Consider the following 20510-nt stretch of genomic DNA (forward strand, 5'->3'; position numbering starts at 1 on the left):
TTGCCGGGAGAAATATCAATAGCCTCAGTTATGCAGATGACACCACCCTTATGGCAGAAAGCGAAGAAGAACTAAAGAGCTTCATGATGAAAGTGAAAGAGGAGAATGAAAAAGTTGGCTTAAAGCTCAACATCCAGAAAACAAAGATCATGGCATCTGGTCCCATCATTTCCTGGTAAATAGATGGGGAAACAGTGGAAACAATGGCAGACTTTATTTTTTTGGTCTCCAAAATCACTGCAGATGCTGATTGCAGCCATGAAATCAAAAGACGCGCGCTCCTTGGAAGAGAAGTTATGATCAACCTAGACAGCATATTAAAAAGCAGAGATGTTACTTTGCCAACAGATATCCGTCTAGTCAAAGCTATGGTTTTTCCAGTAATTACGTATGGATGTGAGAGTTGCACTATAAAGAATGCTGAATGCCGAAGAATTAATGTTTTTGAACTGTGGTGTTGGAAAGACTCTTGAGAGTCCCTTGGACTGCAAGGAGATCCAACCAGTCCATCCTAAAGGGAATCAGTCCTGAATATTCATTGGAAGGACTGATGCTGAAGCTGAAACTCCAATCTTTTGGCCACCTGATGTAAAGAGCTGACTCATTTGAAAAGGCCCTGATGCTGGGAAAGATCGAAGGCAGGAGGAGAAGGGGACGGTTGATTGATGAGATGGTTGATTGGCATCACTGACTCAATGGACATGAGTTTGAGTAAGCTCCGGGAGTTGGTAATGGACAGGGAGGCCTGGTGTGCTCCAGTCCATGGGGCCGCAGAGTCGGACATGACTGAGTTACTGAACTGAACTGATAGTATATTCAGTTCCTTATCTCTGAACTTGTTTAAGTATAGTATATTCAGTTCCTTATCTCTGAACTTGTTTAAGTAGAAACAGGATCATGGGGTTATAACTAAAGAAATTCCTTCATTAGACGAAATGACCTTCAAAGACCCTTACACATCTGAGTTTCTGGTTTCATTTACTTTCCGAAGCATCTTGACACTGTATTTTTTTTTTTTTTCTTCTGTGTTTCTATTATCTGTTCCTACTGCTGAGCTCAGACTTATCAGTGCCACAGTTTGGATTGTGTAGTAACCTCTTAATTGGTCATCCTGTCTTCCTTTTGTCTTCTAATTAATTTCAATAACTTTTTGAGATATAATTCACATATCATTAAGTTCACCTGTTTAAATAGTGTAATTCAGTGGGTTTTTTTTCTTCTAGTATATTTATAGGATTGTACTAGCATCACATCATAATCTAATTTTAGATCATTTTCATTACCCTGAAAATAAACCTCACAATTGTGTCACTCCCCATTCCTCCCTAACCATCAGCCCCCTAGGTAACCACTGTCAGTTAACTTCTTATATAAAACATGGCTTTGCTTGTGTTGCTCTCCAACTGGGTCCTCCTTGTCCATGCGATTAAGAAAACATTTCTCACCTGAGGTTTAAATTTTTCCATGCTCTGGCTTCAACTTATTTTTCCAACTTTGACTTAAACCCTTGCACAGTCTGAATGTACAGTTCTTGCTAGGTCCACTTACCTCTTGTTCTTGAGAGTGAGAACAGGTGCCTTAAACCTGTTTTTCGGTTTCCAGCGTTCAGCTATCTGAATCTGTGCATGCTTTGAGACCTGACTTGAGTGCTATGAGTCCTTCCTTTGGTTATTCTGCCTAAAATGAAGTTCTCCTTTGAACGTGAACTTCCATAGCACTTAGCATTATAAAGCCTTCTTTTGGTGTTTTATTGTATGCTATTGTGTGGAACCTCTTCTCTTGTGTTGTTCAGCTTCTTGTGTGGGTATGTTGATGATAAACTTCTTGAGGGCAGGGACTGACCACTTTTCCCTTACTGCCTTTGTAGCTTAGCTGAGCATATGGATGTGCAGAGAAATAGTATGTAAGTGTAATGGAATGAATAGTGTTGGCATTGAGCAGAATGCTGAATTTGGACTCTGTGACAGACAGAGTTTTCAAAGTCTTAATAGACACGTCCACTTTTATATGGCTTTGCTTTGTCTAGAGCTTGATACCACATTCTTTCCGTAATCATTCAGTGAATGCTATTGGTGTACTCTTTATTCATTTCTCATAACCCGTTTTTAATTTTCTTATTGCTATCATGCATCTGACTTCTCTGATCACTTTCAGCTCTGCATTATTTTGCTGCTTTTAGGACTTTCTTATGGTAGGTTAGTACATTACCACAGCTTTTGTGGACCAGTGTGGTCTGTTTGTTAATACTTTATGCAACTTTATTTGTATAGGTTGGTACCTAACCTCAGTCTCTGTAGTCCCATTATTATACACTTCATGGTATATCACAGCCTGAAAATATGTTTTTAGAAGTTGCAGGATGATAAACACTATGGGAGACAGTTGCATTCCTCAAGGCACCTCATGGCTTGATTGCAAAGGTCAAATACTACTCTTGGTTTGAAACCATAACAAGGACATTACTATGTTCTAAGTGTCAGGAGTTATACAGAAATGGATAAATACAGGCATCTAGATCCTCAGGGAGTTCATGGTCTCATGGTAGAGACCAATTTAAAAACCTAAATAGTTATGACAATGTTGTGAGTATTGTAGCACAGAAGAGGGTGCTCAGGATTGTAGCAGCCCAGAAGAAGGCTTGATTTCTTTGCCACAGTGTAATTATGGTTTGGGAGCTGGAGGAGCTGCTGTAAGCCCTTTGAGGACAGGATATATCTTAACTGTTTTTTTTTAATCCCAGCACCTAGCAGAGTCCCTGGCATATGGAAGGTGATGAATAAATGATAAACGAGTAAGCCACCTATTCTGTGCTGTCTAGCATGGTGGCTACTAGCCACATGTGACTGTTGAGTATTTGGAATGTGACCAGTTGGAAATGAGGTGTCCTGTAAGTGTGAAGTGCTCTCCAGATTTTGTAGACCTATTTAAGAAAAAGAAATATAAACTATCATAATTTATCTGAATATATGTTGAAATGCTATTTATTTGATATATTAGGTTAAGTAAAATATATGATTAAAATTATTTTGTCTGCTTTTAAAAAATATGAAATTAAATAAATAAAAAATAAAATTTTTCTTTTTAAAAATAGAAAAAAATTTCTATTACTAGAAAATAAAAGATTATGTATCTGTCTTATGTTATAGATCTTTTTTTGTTATCAGCATTTTGTTTGGTTTATTAAAAAAATTATTTTATTATTTTTGGCTATGCTGGTATTCATTGCTCCTCATGGGCTTTCTCTAGTTTTGGTGGGCTGGCTTCTCACTGCAGTGGCTTCTCTTGTTTTGGAGCACTGGCTCTAGGGTGCTCAGGCATCAGTAGTTGTGGTACGTGGGTCAGTTGCCCCACAGCATGTGGACTATTCTGGACCAGGGATCAAACACATGCATTGGCAAGTGGATTCTTAACACTGGACCACCAGGGAAGTCCACTGTATTATACTACTGATAGACTGTGCTGATCTCATTCAGCTCTCTTAGAAGAAATTATTTGATTAAGGTTATGCAAAATAGCAGAGATACCCTTAAAATTGAGATCTTCTGTGATGGATTTCCCCTTAGTTTTTAATTCTCTTTCTATGCATAAATTTGCACAATGTAAATACATAAAATTTGAATTTGGTCTTGTTAAGGATGACATACCCTCTGCTGTAGTTATACTATCTTTGAACTTAATAATCATTAAGATTAATAGTCAAAAGATTCTCCTTTCATATGTAAATTTGATCTCCGGAAAACCCTGCATTTTCAGTTCTCAGTTTTTTCACACTTGGTATACCTGTTCCCAGTTCTGCCTTGCTTATTGATATCTATATATACACACAGTCTCTTATTTCATTCCTTCTTAATTTGTTTCTATTAATAATTCTTCAGATTATATTAACACTTTGTGTGTATTTAGGGATAAGTCTTGGCTGGTGCATGATGTGTTACATAGAGAGCTGGTGGGTTTAATGGCCTGTACATGCATTAATCATCTCACATAATACAGTTGTGAGATCTCAGGCTTAGAGAGGGTGGTATGCTCAAGGTCACATGAAATTATTATTGTGAGATTATTATTAGTAAGAATCTGTAATTCACAGAATAATACACAGAATCTGTAAGCTGGAATTTTATAAAATGACAGAAAGCTTGGGAATTTTTCCTACACACGGACAGGACTGTAAACACTGGGGAACTCTAGGTTCATAGAGCTGAGGATTAATGTATTAGGTAAATGCCAGAAAAAAAGTTAAAAAAAAATACATTCTAGGTTGTGTGAATATGTAAATAATTATGTGCGTATGTAAGTATATGGAGGTAATGGAGGACAGGGAAGCCTGGCATGCTGCAGTTCGCGGGGTCACAAAGAGTCTAACACGACTTAGCCACTAAACAACAAGTATATGGGAAAAAGAGACATAGGAATAGAGAATGAATTAGTGAAAGAGTATCGTTGATTTTGAAGACTGGATCCCCATGCCTCCTCCTTTCCTGCCTTCTATCTTTGCTTCCTGACTCTTCCCATTTCTGGTGTTGGAATTACTTACCACCCTTCTGTTTTCTTCAGTCCAACCCAGTTCAGTTCAAGTCAGTATACCGAAGTCCACACAGATATTCATTAACATGTTTACAGTGGTTCTCTTTGAATAGAGAGATTTGGGGTGGTTTTAAATTTGTTTTTTATTTGTTCTCTGTATCATTTGAATTTTTTTTTTTTACAGAAACATATTCTAAGAAAAACAATTTAAAAAGAACAGAAAACTATTTTCACTTGGGTGAAAATCAATATGCTTGATAGTTTTCATTCCAAAGTAAACCTTTCACCCTGAAATTTCAGAATCTCATGCTTGTTCTCTGCCTTACCGGTGTCCTTTGGCCTCAATTTCATAGCCTCAAGGTGAATGGCTAGAGTAAGTCAGTTCCCCACAAAGCCAGTGCTACATTTCCCATCTCTCTGTCACAGAGGTGAGATTTCTTCTAGAAGTAACATTTATTATTATAGCAAAGATGTTGAGTTTTTTGTTGTTGTTTTTTTCAGATTGTTTTTAAATAGCAGTCGCTCACAGTGGTCGCATCCTGCAAATATTTTTAAATGCTTTGAATCTGAACAGTCTACCTGCTGTGTTTGTGGCATAATGAGACCTTGGTTCTCGTCCAGCCTCCTATCTGATAAATTTCCTTCCCAAATTACCCAGCAAGGGGTGGATTTATTTGTTGTCTTAGAGCCTTTGCAAAGTCCATGTTTTTCAGTTTGCTTTTCATTATTTATTGACCTGATTTATGTTCTTTTAAGATGCTAGTGATCAAAGGGAAGATGTTTATATTGGAAACCACATGCCTTGCCCTGAAAACCTCAATGGTTACTGCATCCATGGAAAATGTGAATTCATTTATTCTACTCAGAAGGCTTCTTGTAGGTAAGTCAGAGTACCTCCAGATCAGAGGTGAGACCTTTTTTCCATCTTTGGCCACTGCTCTGTAGCAGGCAATGAAATGTGAACTAAAAATATCACTAAAAGGTAGTATTTATTTGCAGTTGAGTTAAGTAAAAAATATATTAGCAGCATCATTTGGAAAAAGCTGGCAAGTAATATGCAAAAAAAAAAAAAAAAAACCAAACCAGATGTTTATTAGGGTTTTGAGATAGGCTTAACCTTTTTAATATTATGCTATGTATTTTTAAATATAGAACTGTACCATAAACCAACATTATTTTGATTTTTAGGCAGTCTGTCACAGAGTGGTTTGAGGGACTAAAGAGTGTGTTAAGAACTGAGAATGTTCTTAAACTTTATAGTCAAGTTTCAGATAAAGTTTATATTTCTCAGAATAAGGGGATGGGAATTAGAATCAGGTGTAATATGAGGGATGGAGACGGAAAGGGTATGAATCTTCAACTGTGTGATTCCAGAGAGGTTGTGTAAATAGAGCTGAGACAAAACTAGATCTCGAATTTCCTGATACTCACCCTCATGGCCTTAGTGCTTTTGCTGTTCCGTGTCTGTACTGATAACACTTGTTGCTGCTGCTTCTGGGAGCTTGTCTTCCACCTCAGGTTGGTCTAGTTGTCAAGGCAGTGTTTTGTAAACACAGGGCGATTGCTCTTACTCTTCTCACTCCTGCCCCCTGCAGTTTGACCAGTGAATCTTTCTCTCAAGAAGTAATAGAAGGCTTGTGAAATCGAGTCTCCTGGTTTCTCTGTTTCTTTAACTCCATTCCCCTGACTTCTCCCCAACCCTGCTCCCTCCCATTCTCCTCCTGCTTAAAAAATAAAACAAAACACTGTAAACTGTTTTAATGGTTATTAAGAGTTCTTTGTTAAGCTTTCAGCTTCCTTCTGTTTGAATGGTTTCCTTGTCTTTGAAGGAGCTAACAGCCTCACCCCCGACCCTACCCCTTTGCCTGTACATTAAAAAAAAATAACACAACCATGCAAGGGAGAACAAAATAAAATCATACAGTGGATTCGTTATGCTTGCCTCATAGTGACAGACATACCTCAATAGAAGTTCAGATCATGTTGTCCTCTGAGCGTGGGGTGTCTTTTAAGACACCCAAAAGGGAAGGATGAGAGAGGTTGATGTCTAAGCCTCATGAACCTGTTGGCAGGGCAGCAGTGGAGATGCGGACATGGAGAGCAGACTTGTGGACACAGTGCGGGGAGGTGAGGATGGGATGAATTGAGAAAATAGCATGGAAACGTATACATTACCATATGTAAAATAGATGGCAAGTGGAAATTTGCTGGGTGACACAGGGAGCTCAAACCAGTGCTCTGTGACAACCTAGAGGGCTGGGATGGAGATGGGAGGAGGGGTAGAGGGGTTCAGGAAGGAGGGGACATATGTGTACCTGTGGCCGATTCATGCTGATGTATGGCAGAGGCCAACACAATATTGTAAAGTAATTACCCTCCAATTAAAAATAAGTGATAATGGTACTTATTTCCTGGTGTTGTTAATATATGCAAAGTACTCATCACAACGCCTGTTACATAATGTGTATTTAATAAATAGCAATGGATATTGATATTGACAATATTGATATTACTAGGCTATACGCACTGTTAGGTTAGGGACTCTGTTTTGCTAACCATTGTCTCCCCAGTGCCTGGCATACGGCCTCTCCCAGTAGCTACTCAGTGAATATTTTTTGAATGACGTGTGATGGTGGCCAACTTTTCCCTCTTCTTCAGACCAGAGGTGTTTCTTAAATGCTAAAGACTCTCTTTTCTGCATATTGTAACTCCCAAAAACAGTTGATCTTTGTTTTTTGTCTAAGCATCTACAGTGTCCACAAGAACCAGGCCTTGGCATCACTGGTCAGTGTATTTGTTTAGCAACAATGAATAGGCAGGGATGAACACCCTTTAGCCACAGTCCTGTTATTAGGTTAAAATCTTCTAGCATTATATCACCATTAATTTGTTTATTTATTACGTTTGTTGTTGTTCAGTCACTACTCCGTGTCTGACTCTTTGCCTACTTTGTACCAAATCCTACATGGCCCTGGGGTCTCAAGTTCAAATACGACAGAGATCCAGCCTTCAAAAAAACTTAGTCAGGTGGCAGCAACTGACAAATAGTAATTTAAATGTAATACTATATGAAAAATGCTATCATACATAGATATACATGAGATGATTTGCGACTTCAAGAAAGCTCTTCAACCTTAGGTGGGAGGAGGGTCAGGTTTTATGGGGACATCTGTGCCATACCAGGAGATTTTCCTTTAATTAATTAATTAATTTGGCCACACTGCATGGTTTGTGAGATGTTAGTTCCCCAACCAGAGGTGGAACCCAGGCCCATACAGAAAGCACAGAGTCCTAACCACTGGACCTCCAGAGAATTCCCATGTCCTTTGTTTTAAAGACAGAAGCCTTTTAAGGATTTAAATAAGAAAGGTATGGGCAGATCTGAATGCCATCCAGGTAGCTAGGTGAAAAATGGATTAGAAGACTGAAGGTTGGGAGCCTGTCTGTTAGTGAGGAGTGAGAGCCTGAACCACTAAAGGACTCACAGTGGGACTGAGGTGAGGACCTGAGTTGTAGAGAGAAAATAGGTGGTGACTCCAGAGGTTTTGGTGACTGGTTGGGTGTGAGGATGGGAGTGTGGGAATTGGTGGAGGGTCATGGGAAGGAAGAGTCAAGAGAGTCTTCTGGGTTTCTCACTGATGCAAAATTGAGGAGGGAAAGGAAATGGAGGGGGAGAATGGAGGTTTGGGGGGTCGTGATGTACTGAGCTTAATAATGCTTGATCTCAAGTGTCTGTGGGGCATCCACTTATCTAGTAGGCTCCTGGGTATCTGTGGTTTTGGAACTCATGAGACAGGTGCACATTGAAGATGTGTTTGGGAATCATTGCATCTCTAGCATTGTTCCGTCGCTTAGTCATGTCTGACTCTTTGCGACCCCATGGACTGCAGCACGCCAGGCTTCCCTGTCCTTCACCGTCTCCCAGAGCTTACTCAGACTCATGTCCATTGAGTTGGTGATGCCATCCAACCATCTCATCCTCTGTCATCCCCTTTTCCTCCTGCCTTCAATCCTTCCCAGCATTAGGGTTTTTTCTAGTGAGTCAGCTCTTCTCATCAGGTGGCCAAAATATTGGAGCGTCAGTTTCATCATCACTCCCTCCAATGAATATTCAGGATTGATTTCCTTTAAGACTGACTGGTTTGATCTCCTTGCAGTCCAAGGGACTCTCAAGAGTCTTCTTCAACATCACAGTTCAGAAGCATCAATTCTTTGGCACTCAACCTTCTTTATGGTCCAACTCTCATCTGTACATGACTACTGGAAGAAACCATAGCTGTGACTATATGGGCCCTTGTTGGCAGGTCTTTCAGTTCAGTTCAGTTCAGTTCAGTCACTCAGTCATGTCCGACCCTTTGCGACCCCATGAATCACAGCACGCCAGGCCTCCCTGTCCATCACCAACTCCCGGAGTTCACTCAAACTCATGTCCATCGAGTCAGTGATGCCATCCAGCCATCTCATTCTCTGTCGTCCCCGTCTCCTCCCGCCCCCAATCCCTCCCAGCATCAGAGTCTTTTCCAGTGAGTCAACTCGTCACATGAGGTGGCCAAAGTATTGGAGTTTCAGCTTTAGCATCAGTCCTTCCAATGAACACTCAGGATTGATCTCCTTTAGGATGGACTGGTTGGATCTCCTTGCAGTCCAAGGGACTCTCAAGAGTCTTCTCCAGCACCACAGTTCAAAAGCATCGATTCTTCGGCGATCAGGTTTCTTCACAGTCCAACTCTCACATCCATACATGACCACGGGAAAAACCATAGCCTTGATAGACGGACCTTGGTTGGCAAAGTAATGTCTCTGCTTTTTAATATGCTATCTAGGTTGGTCACAACTTTCCTTCCAAGGAGTAACTGTCTTTTAATTTCCTGGCTGCAATCAGCATCTGCAGTGATTTTGGAGCCCAAAAAAATAAAGTCTGACACTGTTTCCACTGTTTCCCCATCTATTTCCCATGATGTGATGGGACCAGATGCCATGATCTTCGTTTTCTGAATGTTGAGCTTCAAGCCAACCTTTTCACTGTCCTCTTTCCCTTTCTTTAGCGTGTCCCATCTAATTCCTGCAGCAGTCCTCCCACCCACAGGGCCTCCACTGATTAATCTCTCACCTTTTCAGTGCATATCCTCATTGCCTCCTTACTCAGCTTAATTCCCTGGTCAATCCTTGTAGTCCCTCCCTTGCTTCATCATACACTCACTTGACAAAACTGTAATTCTGGTTCGTTCCAGCTTCCCGCCTTCTGCATACCTGCACCCACCAGGCTTTAACCGGTCTTATGCACCTTTGTACTCAGTGGGCCCTGCACGCTGCCGGCAGTCACTCTGTAACTGCGGTCCTTCATCCCCTCTCCTGGATAAAATGACTGTTTTTACCATCCACCCTCTCTTCAGACTGTCAACGCCTCCTCTCACCGTCACTCTGTTAATGATCTTGTTTCCAAGTTCAATGAGAAAACCGAAGGAGTATGAAGAGAACATTGACAGGCTTTTTACTATCACTGCCAGCAGTGCTCCCCATATTTCTTCTTACCATATATTGTTTTATTCATATATTTTTTTGTACATTTATAAGTTACTTTTTATTTCTTTTATCTGGAAAGGTATTTCTCATTGGCACTTCTATCAGCTATGGTCCCATTTCTGCCCTTTCCTTTGCAGAAGAACTGGAAATAGTTGTCTGTAGTCTGTCTCCATTTTCTCACTTCCTGTCTCATGAATTCACCCCAATGAGCTTTTGCTCCCCAGCACTTCACCGAGACTGTTCTTGTTGCTAAATTCATCAGTCAGCTTCTCAGTCTCAAATGACTTTTGAATGATCAGTGGCATCCAACCTCCTGCGTGATAAACATTCTTCACTTGGCTAAGGGGTTACGCTCTCTTGGTTTTCTCCTTCCTCACTGGCTGCTTTTCTTTCAGCCTTCTTGCCTGGGTCCCTTTTTGCTTCCTGGTCTCTCAGTGTTGGCATGCTGCCAGGGTCCAGCCCTGGTCCTCTTCCTGAGTGACTCCATCCAGCATCAGGGCTTTACATGATGTATGCTGATGACCTCAGGCCACTCTCTCAACTTGGGACTCCCTCACTACCGTTTTTCACATGAGCATCTGACACCTTAAGCTCAACAGAACCTAAGCTAATCTCCGGTTCTGCCCTCCCTCTCTTAAACCTGTTCTACCTCTGACTTCTCCATCTCAGTTGATGCTGACTCTATCTTTTCTTTGGTTTAGACAAAACACCTCTGATGTGACTTTGACTCGTCTCTGTCATACTCCACATTTAGTCATTTCAGGTGTCCTGTTAGCTCCATTTCAGAATACATCCAGCGTTTGATTACTTCTCTTCGTCACTGCTACTCCTAGTCCAGGCACCATTTCTCCCCTCTGGCATTATGCATTAGCCTTCCTGATTGTATCCTAAATAGTCCATATTTAACATAGCAGCCAGAGTGAGACTTTAAAAGCAAAGCCAGCTCTTGTCTCTCCTTTGCTGATGCCCTTCCGGTGGCTCCTCCATCTCCTGAGTGAGGAGCCCTTCGCAGGTGGGCCCCTTCACCTCTCTCTGTGGGTCCTCCCCTTCCCTTTGGCTGGCCCATTCCAGCCACACTTGCTTGGACACACTGTGCACTCATGCACACACCTCAGGGCCTTGACACTGATTCTTCTTTTGCCTGTTATGCTCTCCTCGCACTTGTCCACACAACAGACACCCTGACCCCCTTTACAACTTTACTCAGATGTCTCTTCCTGAAGCTTGCCTTGATCATCTTCCTTAAAGTTGCTGGCCATCCTTCCTGGCCCATACCTGGCACTCATAATACCCCTTAATTCTTTCTCTTTGTTCTCTTTTAATTCTACCTTCTAACAACATAACCATTTAATTTGCTTATTTTGTTTATTGACCCTCCCTCCCCTACTGGAGGATAAACAAGCCAGGGATCTTTGTTCCCTGATGTATCCCAAATGCCCACCTCAGTACTTGGCACATGTTGGGTGCTCAGTAAGTAGGTTAAATATATGAGTGAATGAGTCAGCCCGTGAGGCTGTGGGCATGGTGAGATTACCATGGAGGGTGTGGACATGAAAGAATAGGCAAGAGAGAACCAGATCCCTGGACCTGCCTTTAATCAGCAACAGAGGAAGTATTGCTAACCTGGAATTTAATACTCCAGGTATTTGGAGAGTATAACCCAGTAGTCAGGTGCAGGAATGATGTCCAGGGGTAACTGCATGAGTGAAATATGGTCTATACATTCTTTTTGATACTCTGACCTTTAATTTTTGAATTAAGCTTAATTGTCAACTGCGTATCTAGGACACTGTTATAGCTCCCTGTGGAACTATTTTTATTTCACTGAGCTTTGATTTTGGGCTGTTAGCCTGCCTTGAAATAATATTCTTTTAAAAAATCTTATGAGACTTCATTATATTGTTGAATTTATTATAGCTGTATGGTTGAGGATGATGCTCTCTGGATGAGAAAGTACCCTTTCTGGGGCTGGGGGACCAGGCTGTGTCGCTTGTGGGGATCTTAGTTTCCCGACCAGGGGTTGAACTCACGCCAGCAAAAGCCCTACTACTGGACTACAAGGGAATTCCCAGAAAGTACCCTCTTTGTATGAGGACTTATGAGATCAAGTTCCCTTCAATTTAATAGAAATAACAACTGATTTGTTTTTTAAAAATGAAATATAGTTTGTTTACAATATTAGTTTCAAGTATATGGCATAATGATTCAGTATTTTTATACATTATACTCCATTAAAAGTTGTTACAAAATAATGGCTATAATTCTCTGTGCTGTACAGTATACTTGTGGCGTATCTATTTTATACATAGTAGTTTGTCTCTCTTAATCCTATACCCCTATCTTGCACTTCTTCCGTTCTGCCTCCCCACTGGTAACCACTATTTGTTTCCTATATCTGTGAGTTTGTTTCTTTTTTTGCTATATACATTCTTTGTTTTAATTTTTAGATTTCACAAAAAAGTGGTATTATACAGTATTTGTCTGACATTTCGCTAAGCGTAATATTCTCTAGGTCCATCTCTGTTGCTGCAGATGGCAGAATTTCATTATTTTTTATTGCTGAGGAATATTCCATTGTGCATATGTGTGTTTATCCATTGCCTGTTAGTGGACACTTGGGTTTCTTCAGTATCTTGGCTATTGTAAATAATGCTGCCCTGAACATTGTGATGTATGTATCTTTTCAAGTTCATGTTTTTGTTTTTTTTGGATATATGCCCAGGAGTGGAATTTCTGGGTCATTAGGTAGATCTGTTTTCAGTTTTTTGAGGAATCTTACTGGTTTCTGTAGTGACTGCACCAGTTTACTTTCCAACAATAGTCGTATACAAGGGTTCCCTTTTGTTCACATTCTTGCCAACATTTGTGATTTGTGGACTTTTTGATGATAACCATTCTGACAGCTGTGAGGTGATATCTTAGTAAAATGTTGAGCATCTTTTCATTAGCCATCTCTGTATGTCTTCTTTGAAAAAAAATGTCTATTCAGGTCTTCTGCCTATTATTTGATTGGGTGGTTTTTTCATATTGAGTTATATGAGCTGTTTATATATTTTGGATATTAACTGCTTATCGGTAATATCATTTGCAAGTATTTTCTTCCATTCAGTAGGTTGTCTTTTTGTTTTGTCTATGGTTTCCTTTGCTGTGCAAAAGATTTTAAGTTTAATTAGATCCCATTTGTTCAGTTCTGCTTTTATTTTGTTTTTTTTTGCATTGGGAAACAGATAAAATATTGCTCTTATTTGTGTCAAAGCGTGTTCTGCCTGTGTTCTCTTCTAGATGTTTCATGATTTTCAAGTCTTACATTTAGTTTTGATCCAGTTTAGGCTTATTTTTGTGTATGGCGGGAAGAAATTCTCTAGTCTCATTCTGTTCCATGTCTCTGTCCCTTTACTGTTATTATTTTGAGCAACTGGCTTGATTTCGTTTTGTAGAGATTGCATTTTATATCAATGGTTTAATCTCTTTTCCTTTTCCCCTCACCTTTCATCTCCTGTCCCACTTCTTTCCTTTTTCCAATGGTTTCTACTATATTCATGGAGTTGTGCAATCAACTACAGTCAGTTTTACATTTCCTCACCGTGAGGAAACTTGACTCCCAAATCTCCCCGTCCTCCTGAGCCTCAGACAGCCACTAATAGTCTTTGTCTCTGTAGATTCATCTGTTCTGGACATTTCATTTCAGTAGATTATATTCATACAGTATGTGGTCTCCTGTGTCTGTCTGACTTAGCATTGTTACATGATTTATTCATGTTGTGGCATGTGTCAGTATTTTGTCCTTTTTGTGGCTGAACGATATTTCGTTAGATGGGTAATACCACATTTTTTAATCCACTTACCAGTTGAAAAATAATTAGATTGTTTCCACTTTTGGCTATTATGGATCATGCTCCCTTGAATAATTGTTTGCAAGTTTTTGTGTGGACTGTGTTTTCATTTCCACTGGGTAAATGCCTAGGAGTTGCTGGGCCAAATGCTAACTCTGTATTTAACTTTTTGAGCAACTGCCAGAATGTTTTTAAACGTGGCTGCATCATTTTGATGTTCCCAACAGAATCCTTGCCAACACTTGTCATTTTCTGACTTTTTGATTCCTAGTGGGTATGCTAGAAACTTCATCTTATTGTGGTTTTGATTTGCATTTCCATGACAACTAATGATATTAGTGCTTATTTGTCATTTATCTCTCTTTTTTGGAGAAATGTCTTTTCAGATCTTTTGTCTATTTTGTACTTTTCCCCTCTTTTTGTTAATGAGTTGTAATAGTTTTTTATACATTTTAGATACAAATCTCTTGTCAGATACATACTTTGCAGAAATTTCCTGGGTTATCTTTTCACTTTCTTTCTTGATAGTGTCCTTATGTACAAAAGATTTAATTTTGATTTAGCCTAGTTTAACTTTGTTATTGTTTGTGCTTTTGATGGTGTATGAAGAAATCATACCTCATCTAAGGCCATGAATATTTACTTTCCTCCCCCCCGCCGCCAAGAGTTTTATAGTTTTAGTTCTTGCATTTAGATCTGTGATCCATTTGAGTTAATTTTTGTGTATGCTATGAGGAAGAGGTCCAACTCTTATTCTTTTGTATGTGGATGTCCCAGCACCATTTGTTGAAAAGACTGTTGTTCTTCTCCCATCAAATTATCTTAGCTCCCTTTCCAGATATCAGTTGACCATAGATGTAAAGGTGCGTTTCTGGGCTCTCAGTTATGTTTGTGATCTGTGTATCTACAAACTGCTGTTTTTGTCTGCTAGGAAGCTTGGAACCAGTATGAAACCTCTGGCAGGTGTCTGGGACCCCCAAGGGCAGGATTTGTAGACTCACGTCCCTCTGGCTTCCTATTCCTGGGCTTTCAGATTTCTTTCTTCCTGTGTATATGTATGTGTTAGTTGCTCAGTCGTATCTGACTGTTTGCGGTCCTGTGGAGTCTAACCCACCAGGTTCTTCTGTCCATGGGATTTTCCAGGCAAGAATACTGGAGTGGGTTGCCGTTTCCTTCTCCAGGGGATCTTCCCGACACAGGGATTGAACATGGGTCTCCTGCATAGCAGGCTGATTCTTTTTTTTTTTCACTGTCTGAGCCACCAGGGAAGCCTCTTGCTATGTATGTTTTTATTAAAAAATATTTTTCTGTGATGAAATGTGGGACATTAATAAACACTCTATCTTTAGACTTCTAATGTTTTATTAATCAGTTGTAACCGAAGGCTGGAGAATTTACACATTTCACTTCTGTCCTTCTGTCAACTAAAAAATGTGAGTTTTCTATCAAGTATCTTAAATGTTTCTCCCTGTCAAATTATCATCAGCTGATGTTGTTGCCTTTTTATTTATTCTTAATTGGAATTCAGATAATTTCTAAGATTTGTACCTACTTGACTGCTCAGCTCTGTTTCTGTCATTAATAACTTATTTTCATCTTTCCCTTTGTGCTTTAAATGATTATATTATGTACACTGAGAAGAGTCTTGAATATAATTTGGTGTTATGTTCAGAGAACTGTAAATGTCTATAAAACTATTCAGTAATCCCACTTCAAGTATCTAGCCTAAGGGATAACACTAAATATAGAATGCACAGTCATCATAATATCCACCACACCTAACTCATAATTCCGAAAAATGGAAAATAGCTGGTATGTCTAAAAGCAAGGAATGGATAAGGTTGCTGTATTTTAGCCCCTGAATGGGATATCGTGAATCCATTTCTAAATGGCAGGTAACAAAGACTACTTAGCAGCTTTTAAATTAAACTGATATAATGATAAGCGCAAGAAGCACTTTGTAAAATAGTCATATCCAAAAGAGTATAAGGAAATACAATAATGGCAGTATTTTTTCAGATGGTGGGAGAGTGTCTGATTTGCTGTTTCTGTTTATCATTCTTTTGTATGTTTTCATTTTAAAACCTGGAATTACTGAAATTTATAAATCTCATAGAAGTCCTTGTTTTCTTTTTCCCCCTTTTCAGATGTGAATCTGGTTACACTGGACAGCACTGTGAAAAGACAGACTTTAGTATTCTCTATGTAGTGCCAAGTAGGCAAAAGCTCACTCATGTTCTTATTGCAGCAATTATTGGAGCTGTACAGATTGCCATTATAGTAGCCATTGTCATGTGCATAACCAGGTAGGTAATGGCCTACAAAATACCAAGTTTCAATTAGAGGTGGGTAGCTGTTAAAGAATCCTGAAGCACTCACAGTAATGGGGACTTGACATCTACCAGTCTATTAGGAAGAAATCCTAGAATTAGCTCTCTAAGGTTTCCATGTAGGTCTGACCTCTCACCATCGTGCTGCTTTAGAATTTGGTTAAGAACTCATTCCCAGGGTTACAGGCAGATCTAGGCTCAGGCAGAGGAAGCCTGAGGGTATTCAGTGGCATAAAGGAATTTTGAGATCTTAGAACTGGGTGTCCACTTTAAGCATTGCCTTCAGGGACAGTGATGGTAGCAGGATGGTCTGCACATGCATTGAAGAGGCAGGCAGGAACTTTCTAAGTCCTGCAGAACTGATTGGGTCTTGTGCCCTAAGAATATACTTTATCCATATACAAGAAGGGAAGAAATCAGAGGTTAAAGAAAACTGCTTTTTAAATATGTTGTCTTAGCATTACTTCATTTTCTGGAATACAGGTATAAGTAGTAAACTTTAAAATACTCTACCATAACTAAAACCATTGGGAGTTTATCATAACTGAATCCCAAAGTAAAGGACATACTTGGGGTGCAGTTGGCCTAAAAAGAGGTGTTTTCCAGGCTGAGCGGAAATACGTAAGTCAGAACTGAACTGGACCTTGGAGAACTAAAAGAAAATTAAGTTTTCATCTTTATGCTTCTGAATCTCAGGTTTTTTCTTCTTGCTTATCTCTTCCTACCTCCTTTCAGTTTGGTTTAGACTCCCATAAACATCATCATCTATACATTTCTGCATTATTCTGGGCTGAGGGCTGGGCTATATCAAGTGCAGATATTGGCAGGCCATAATGGATTTATGGCTCTTCTATCTGAAGTCTGGGGAGAAGCCAGACCTTCTGTGGTCTCAGCCATCTGGAGCTAAAATGATGAATCTAGCAATGATGAAAAATTCTTTTCTGAATAACATATTTTTCATAAAATACAAGTGCTAAAAGCCAGTAGACTTTATTCTATAGAACAGATGATCTGCCCTTAGGCAAGACTACTGAATATGAAATTGAGCAGTAGATTAAAGTAGGGACATAATGTTATAAAAAATAATGACAGCAGAAAGAGAATATAGAAAAAATAAACCCACCATGTAACAGCAGGGCTGCCTGTGGCTGTTTAACATGGGCTCAGAGGTGAAGCAGTTTGCCTGTGGTCCTCCAGCTAGTAAGTGAAAGGGTCTGGAATTTGAATTCAGTGCTGCCTGATTGCTAAACCATTCCTGTTGCCACTGAACCACCAAGAAGAGGGGCGTCCATGTTAAGTCATCTTGGGAAATTCATTTGTTAAGCATGATCCTCCTGTGGGAGTGCAATTCAGACTTGATTTTGTAACAGTTCAGGGTTTTGCAACAGGGGAGGGACTTGGTGTGAATCATTTTCCCAGAGCATTAGTTCTGTGTGTCATCTGAAAAATTTATTGGAGAGAAAATGTGAGGTTTTGGAAGACCATTTAGGACATTATTAGAGTAAAGCAGGAGTGGAATAACAGATGATTTGGAACGTGAATGAAAGAAATAATATAATAAGGTAAAGGCAAGGGAAGATTTTGAGGCCCAGTGAACTGAACTGAAAGATTTTAAGATCGAAGAATGTTAGAGTCAGCAAGAAGTTACTTTGTATTCAACCCCTTCATTCTAGAGAAGTGAGGAAACTGGTGCCCTAGGTTGGGAAAACTTCACCCAAGAGCAGAGAGATAGTTAAGCCCTTTTGTGAATCCTGTCCAGCCTTTTGTTCAGCTCTTTTTCTCAATTCTCACTGTGCCATAATTCTCAGCTACTAAATTAAAATTACCTTGCAGGTAGTTTTCAAATTAGTGGTGGTTGTGGTTTAGTCGCTAAGTCGTGTCTGTTTCTTGCGACCCCATGGACTGTAGCCCACCAGGCTCCTCTATCCATGGGATTCTCCAGGCAAGAATACTGGAGTGTGGCATTTCCTTCTCCAGGGGATCTTCCCGATCGTGGAGTTAAACCTGGTCTCCTGCCTTGCAGGCAGATTCTTTACCAACTAAGCTACCAGGGAATTCAAGTTAGTAACCTCTAGTTTATATCCCATCACTCCAGTACTCTTGCCTGGAAAATCCTGTGGATGGAGGAGCCTTGGAGGCTGCATGCAGTCCATGGGGTCGCTAAGAGTCGGACACGACTGAGCGACTTCACTTTCACGCATTGGAGAAGGAAATGGCAACCCACCCCAGTGTTCTTGCCTGGAGAATCCCAGGGACAGCGGAACCTGGGGGGCTGCTGTCTTTGGGGTCACACAGAGTAGGACATGACTGAAGCGACTTAGCAGCAGAGCAGCAGTTTATATCCCAAGTCCATTTGCTGCCTTCACAGACACATAAGCATTGCCTTATATTTATTTTTAACTGTTACAGTGTCTTCACTACCCTCTGTCTCTGTCTGAAGGGTCATCTCATTGAATTTATCATAGATCTCTTCCTGAGGCCTTTTTTATTATGGCATTTTCACCCCTAGAATGTCTTGCTCCCTTGGGTTGAGGCTATTATAATTATGCACGTGGACTGACCTGCACTGCATTTTTAAGGAGTGTCTCTCCCACATAGTCCATTGCAACAGCTGTTCACTTATCCTGTGGTGACTGTTACATGTGAGGAATCTTCCTTTAAAGGGATGTTCCCACTGACACATTTATCAAGACTGCAGGAGTGAAATTTTCTTCTCTTAGGCTTGGCATCTTCTTTCATGTTGAATATCACCTTGGCCAAACCCCTTTATTGTGTAGATGAAAAAAAACCATGGTCTCAGGAACTTGTCCAGTGTCACGGTGAGCTTGTGACAGTTGAGGAAGATTGCCGTCCCTCTCATTCAGTGTTCCCATGTGTGAAATGGAGTTGATTCCAGCCCTGTCTACCCCCAAGTGTTTTTATGAGGATCAGTTCAGTTCAGTTCAGTCGCTCAGTCGTGTCCGACTCTTTGCGACCCCATGAATCACAGCACGCCAGGCCTCCCTGTCCATCACCATCTCCTGGAGTTCACTCAAACTCATGTCCATCGAGTCGGTGATGCCATCCAGCCATCTCATTCTCTGTCGTCCCCTTCTCCTCCCGCCCCCAATCCTTCCCAGCATCAGAGTCTTTTCCAGTAAGTAGGTAAAATTTGTGAAGAACAGCATGTAAACTGGAAGTGTTACCATCAAGGCTTTTACATCAAGACAAAGTAGTGCTCTTGGAAAATGAGTAAAAACCTGGAACTTCATTGTCTCAAGACTTTCTTATCGTTAGATTATAAAGTTCTTGCTGGAAGAGATTTTAGAGGTTAGTCCAACTCTTACTATTTTGCTTTTAGGAAAAGGGGGTTGCACAGCTAGTTTCTAGCAGAGCCTAAACTCAGAATTACTGGAGCTCATTCAGCTTCCTTTATTCCATGTTGTGTAGTGTATGGCACTTTGTGCACAGTGAGAGTGGCCAGGCACATGGCATGACAAGCTTTCAACCGCAGCAGAGAAACATGCGCAGAACCCTGAGAGCAGACTGAGAAGTAGCTCTTATTCCCCCAGTTCTGTCCTGAGTTTTGTGGTTTGTTCCAGCAGGGTGTCAAATGACTTCTTCTGAGTTACCATCTAAAATAAACATTTCCTGTATTTTCTGATTTGAGGTTAATGCACATTTCTTCCTGATTTCTCCTTCATCTAAGCCGTCCTTGTCATTTTGAGGGTGTTGTCATGCTCGGAGAAAGTACATAAGCAAGGATCCATTCTACTGTCACAAGTTTCCATGTTACCAGTCACTGGGGTTTGGTAATTGCCAGGCCAGAAGAAGGGTGGCGATTCCTCTTGGGGATGCACACGCAGTGGGAGACCCTGGGAGTGAGTTTCATTTGTGTTTACACCTGCATTGCGTGTCTAACCCTCTCACCTCCCAGCTTTGTAGGAAAGACAGCAGTCTGACATAATGGTCTGTCATCAAATAGCGTCTGTTACCCTTTCATGTGATCATATGCGATATGACTTCATGTGTGGAATGTGTATTAACCTGGAAACATTTGAAATATCCTAAACAAAATGACATTTCCTTTTTTCTTAACAGAAAATGCCCTAAAAATAATAGAGGACGACGACAGAAGCAAAACCTAGGTCATTTTACTTCAGATACGTCATCCAGAATGGTTTGAACTGGTGACTTTTATATGTACACTGACCATGTGATGTACATTTATTATGTCTTTTTTTAAAGAATGGAAATATTTATTTCAGAGGCCTTATTTTTGGACATTTTTAGTGTAGTACTGTTGGCTCGTATTTAGAAT

General features: G+C 40.3%; 1 protein-coding gene across 10 annotated transcripts in view; it reads left to right on the plus strand.

Moving 5' to 3' along the window:
- TMEFF1 (transmembrane protein with EGF like and two follistatin like domains 1) overlaps positions 1-20425 on the plus strand; it is a 151552-nt gene extending 131127 nt beyond the window's left edge. For 9 of the 10 annotated variants that reach the window (XM_088838197.1, XM_088838196.1, XM_088838193.1 and 6 more), the window contains 3 exons: positions 5281-5404; positions 16028-16186; positions 20291-20425. In XM_088838197.1, the coding sequence (XP_088694323.1) occupies positions 5281-5404; positions 16028-16186; positions 20291-20375 (368 nt within the window). In that variant the 3' untranslated portion in view covers positions 20376-20425. The remainder of the gene's footprint in view (positions 1-5280; positions 5405-16027; positions 16187-20290) is intronic. The other variant, XM_088838199.1, reaches the window with a different exon arrangement.
- Positions 20426-20510: the final 85 nt, after the last annotated feature.

Source organism: Moschus berezovskii, chromosome 7, assembly GCF_049115385.1.
Source record: "Moschus berezovskii isolate FMDL1 chromosome 7, NW_MosBer_1.0, whole genome shotgun sequence".
Classification (NCBI taxonomy): domain Eukaryota; kingdom Metazoa; phylum Chordata; class Mammalia; order Artiodactyla; family Moschidae; genus Moschus; species Moschus berezovskii.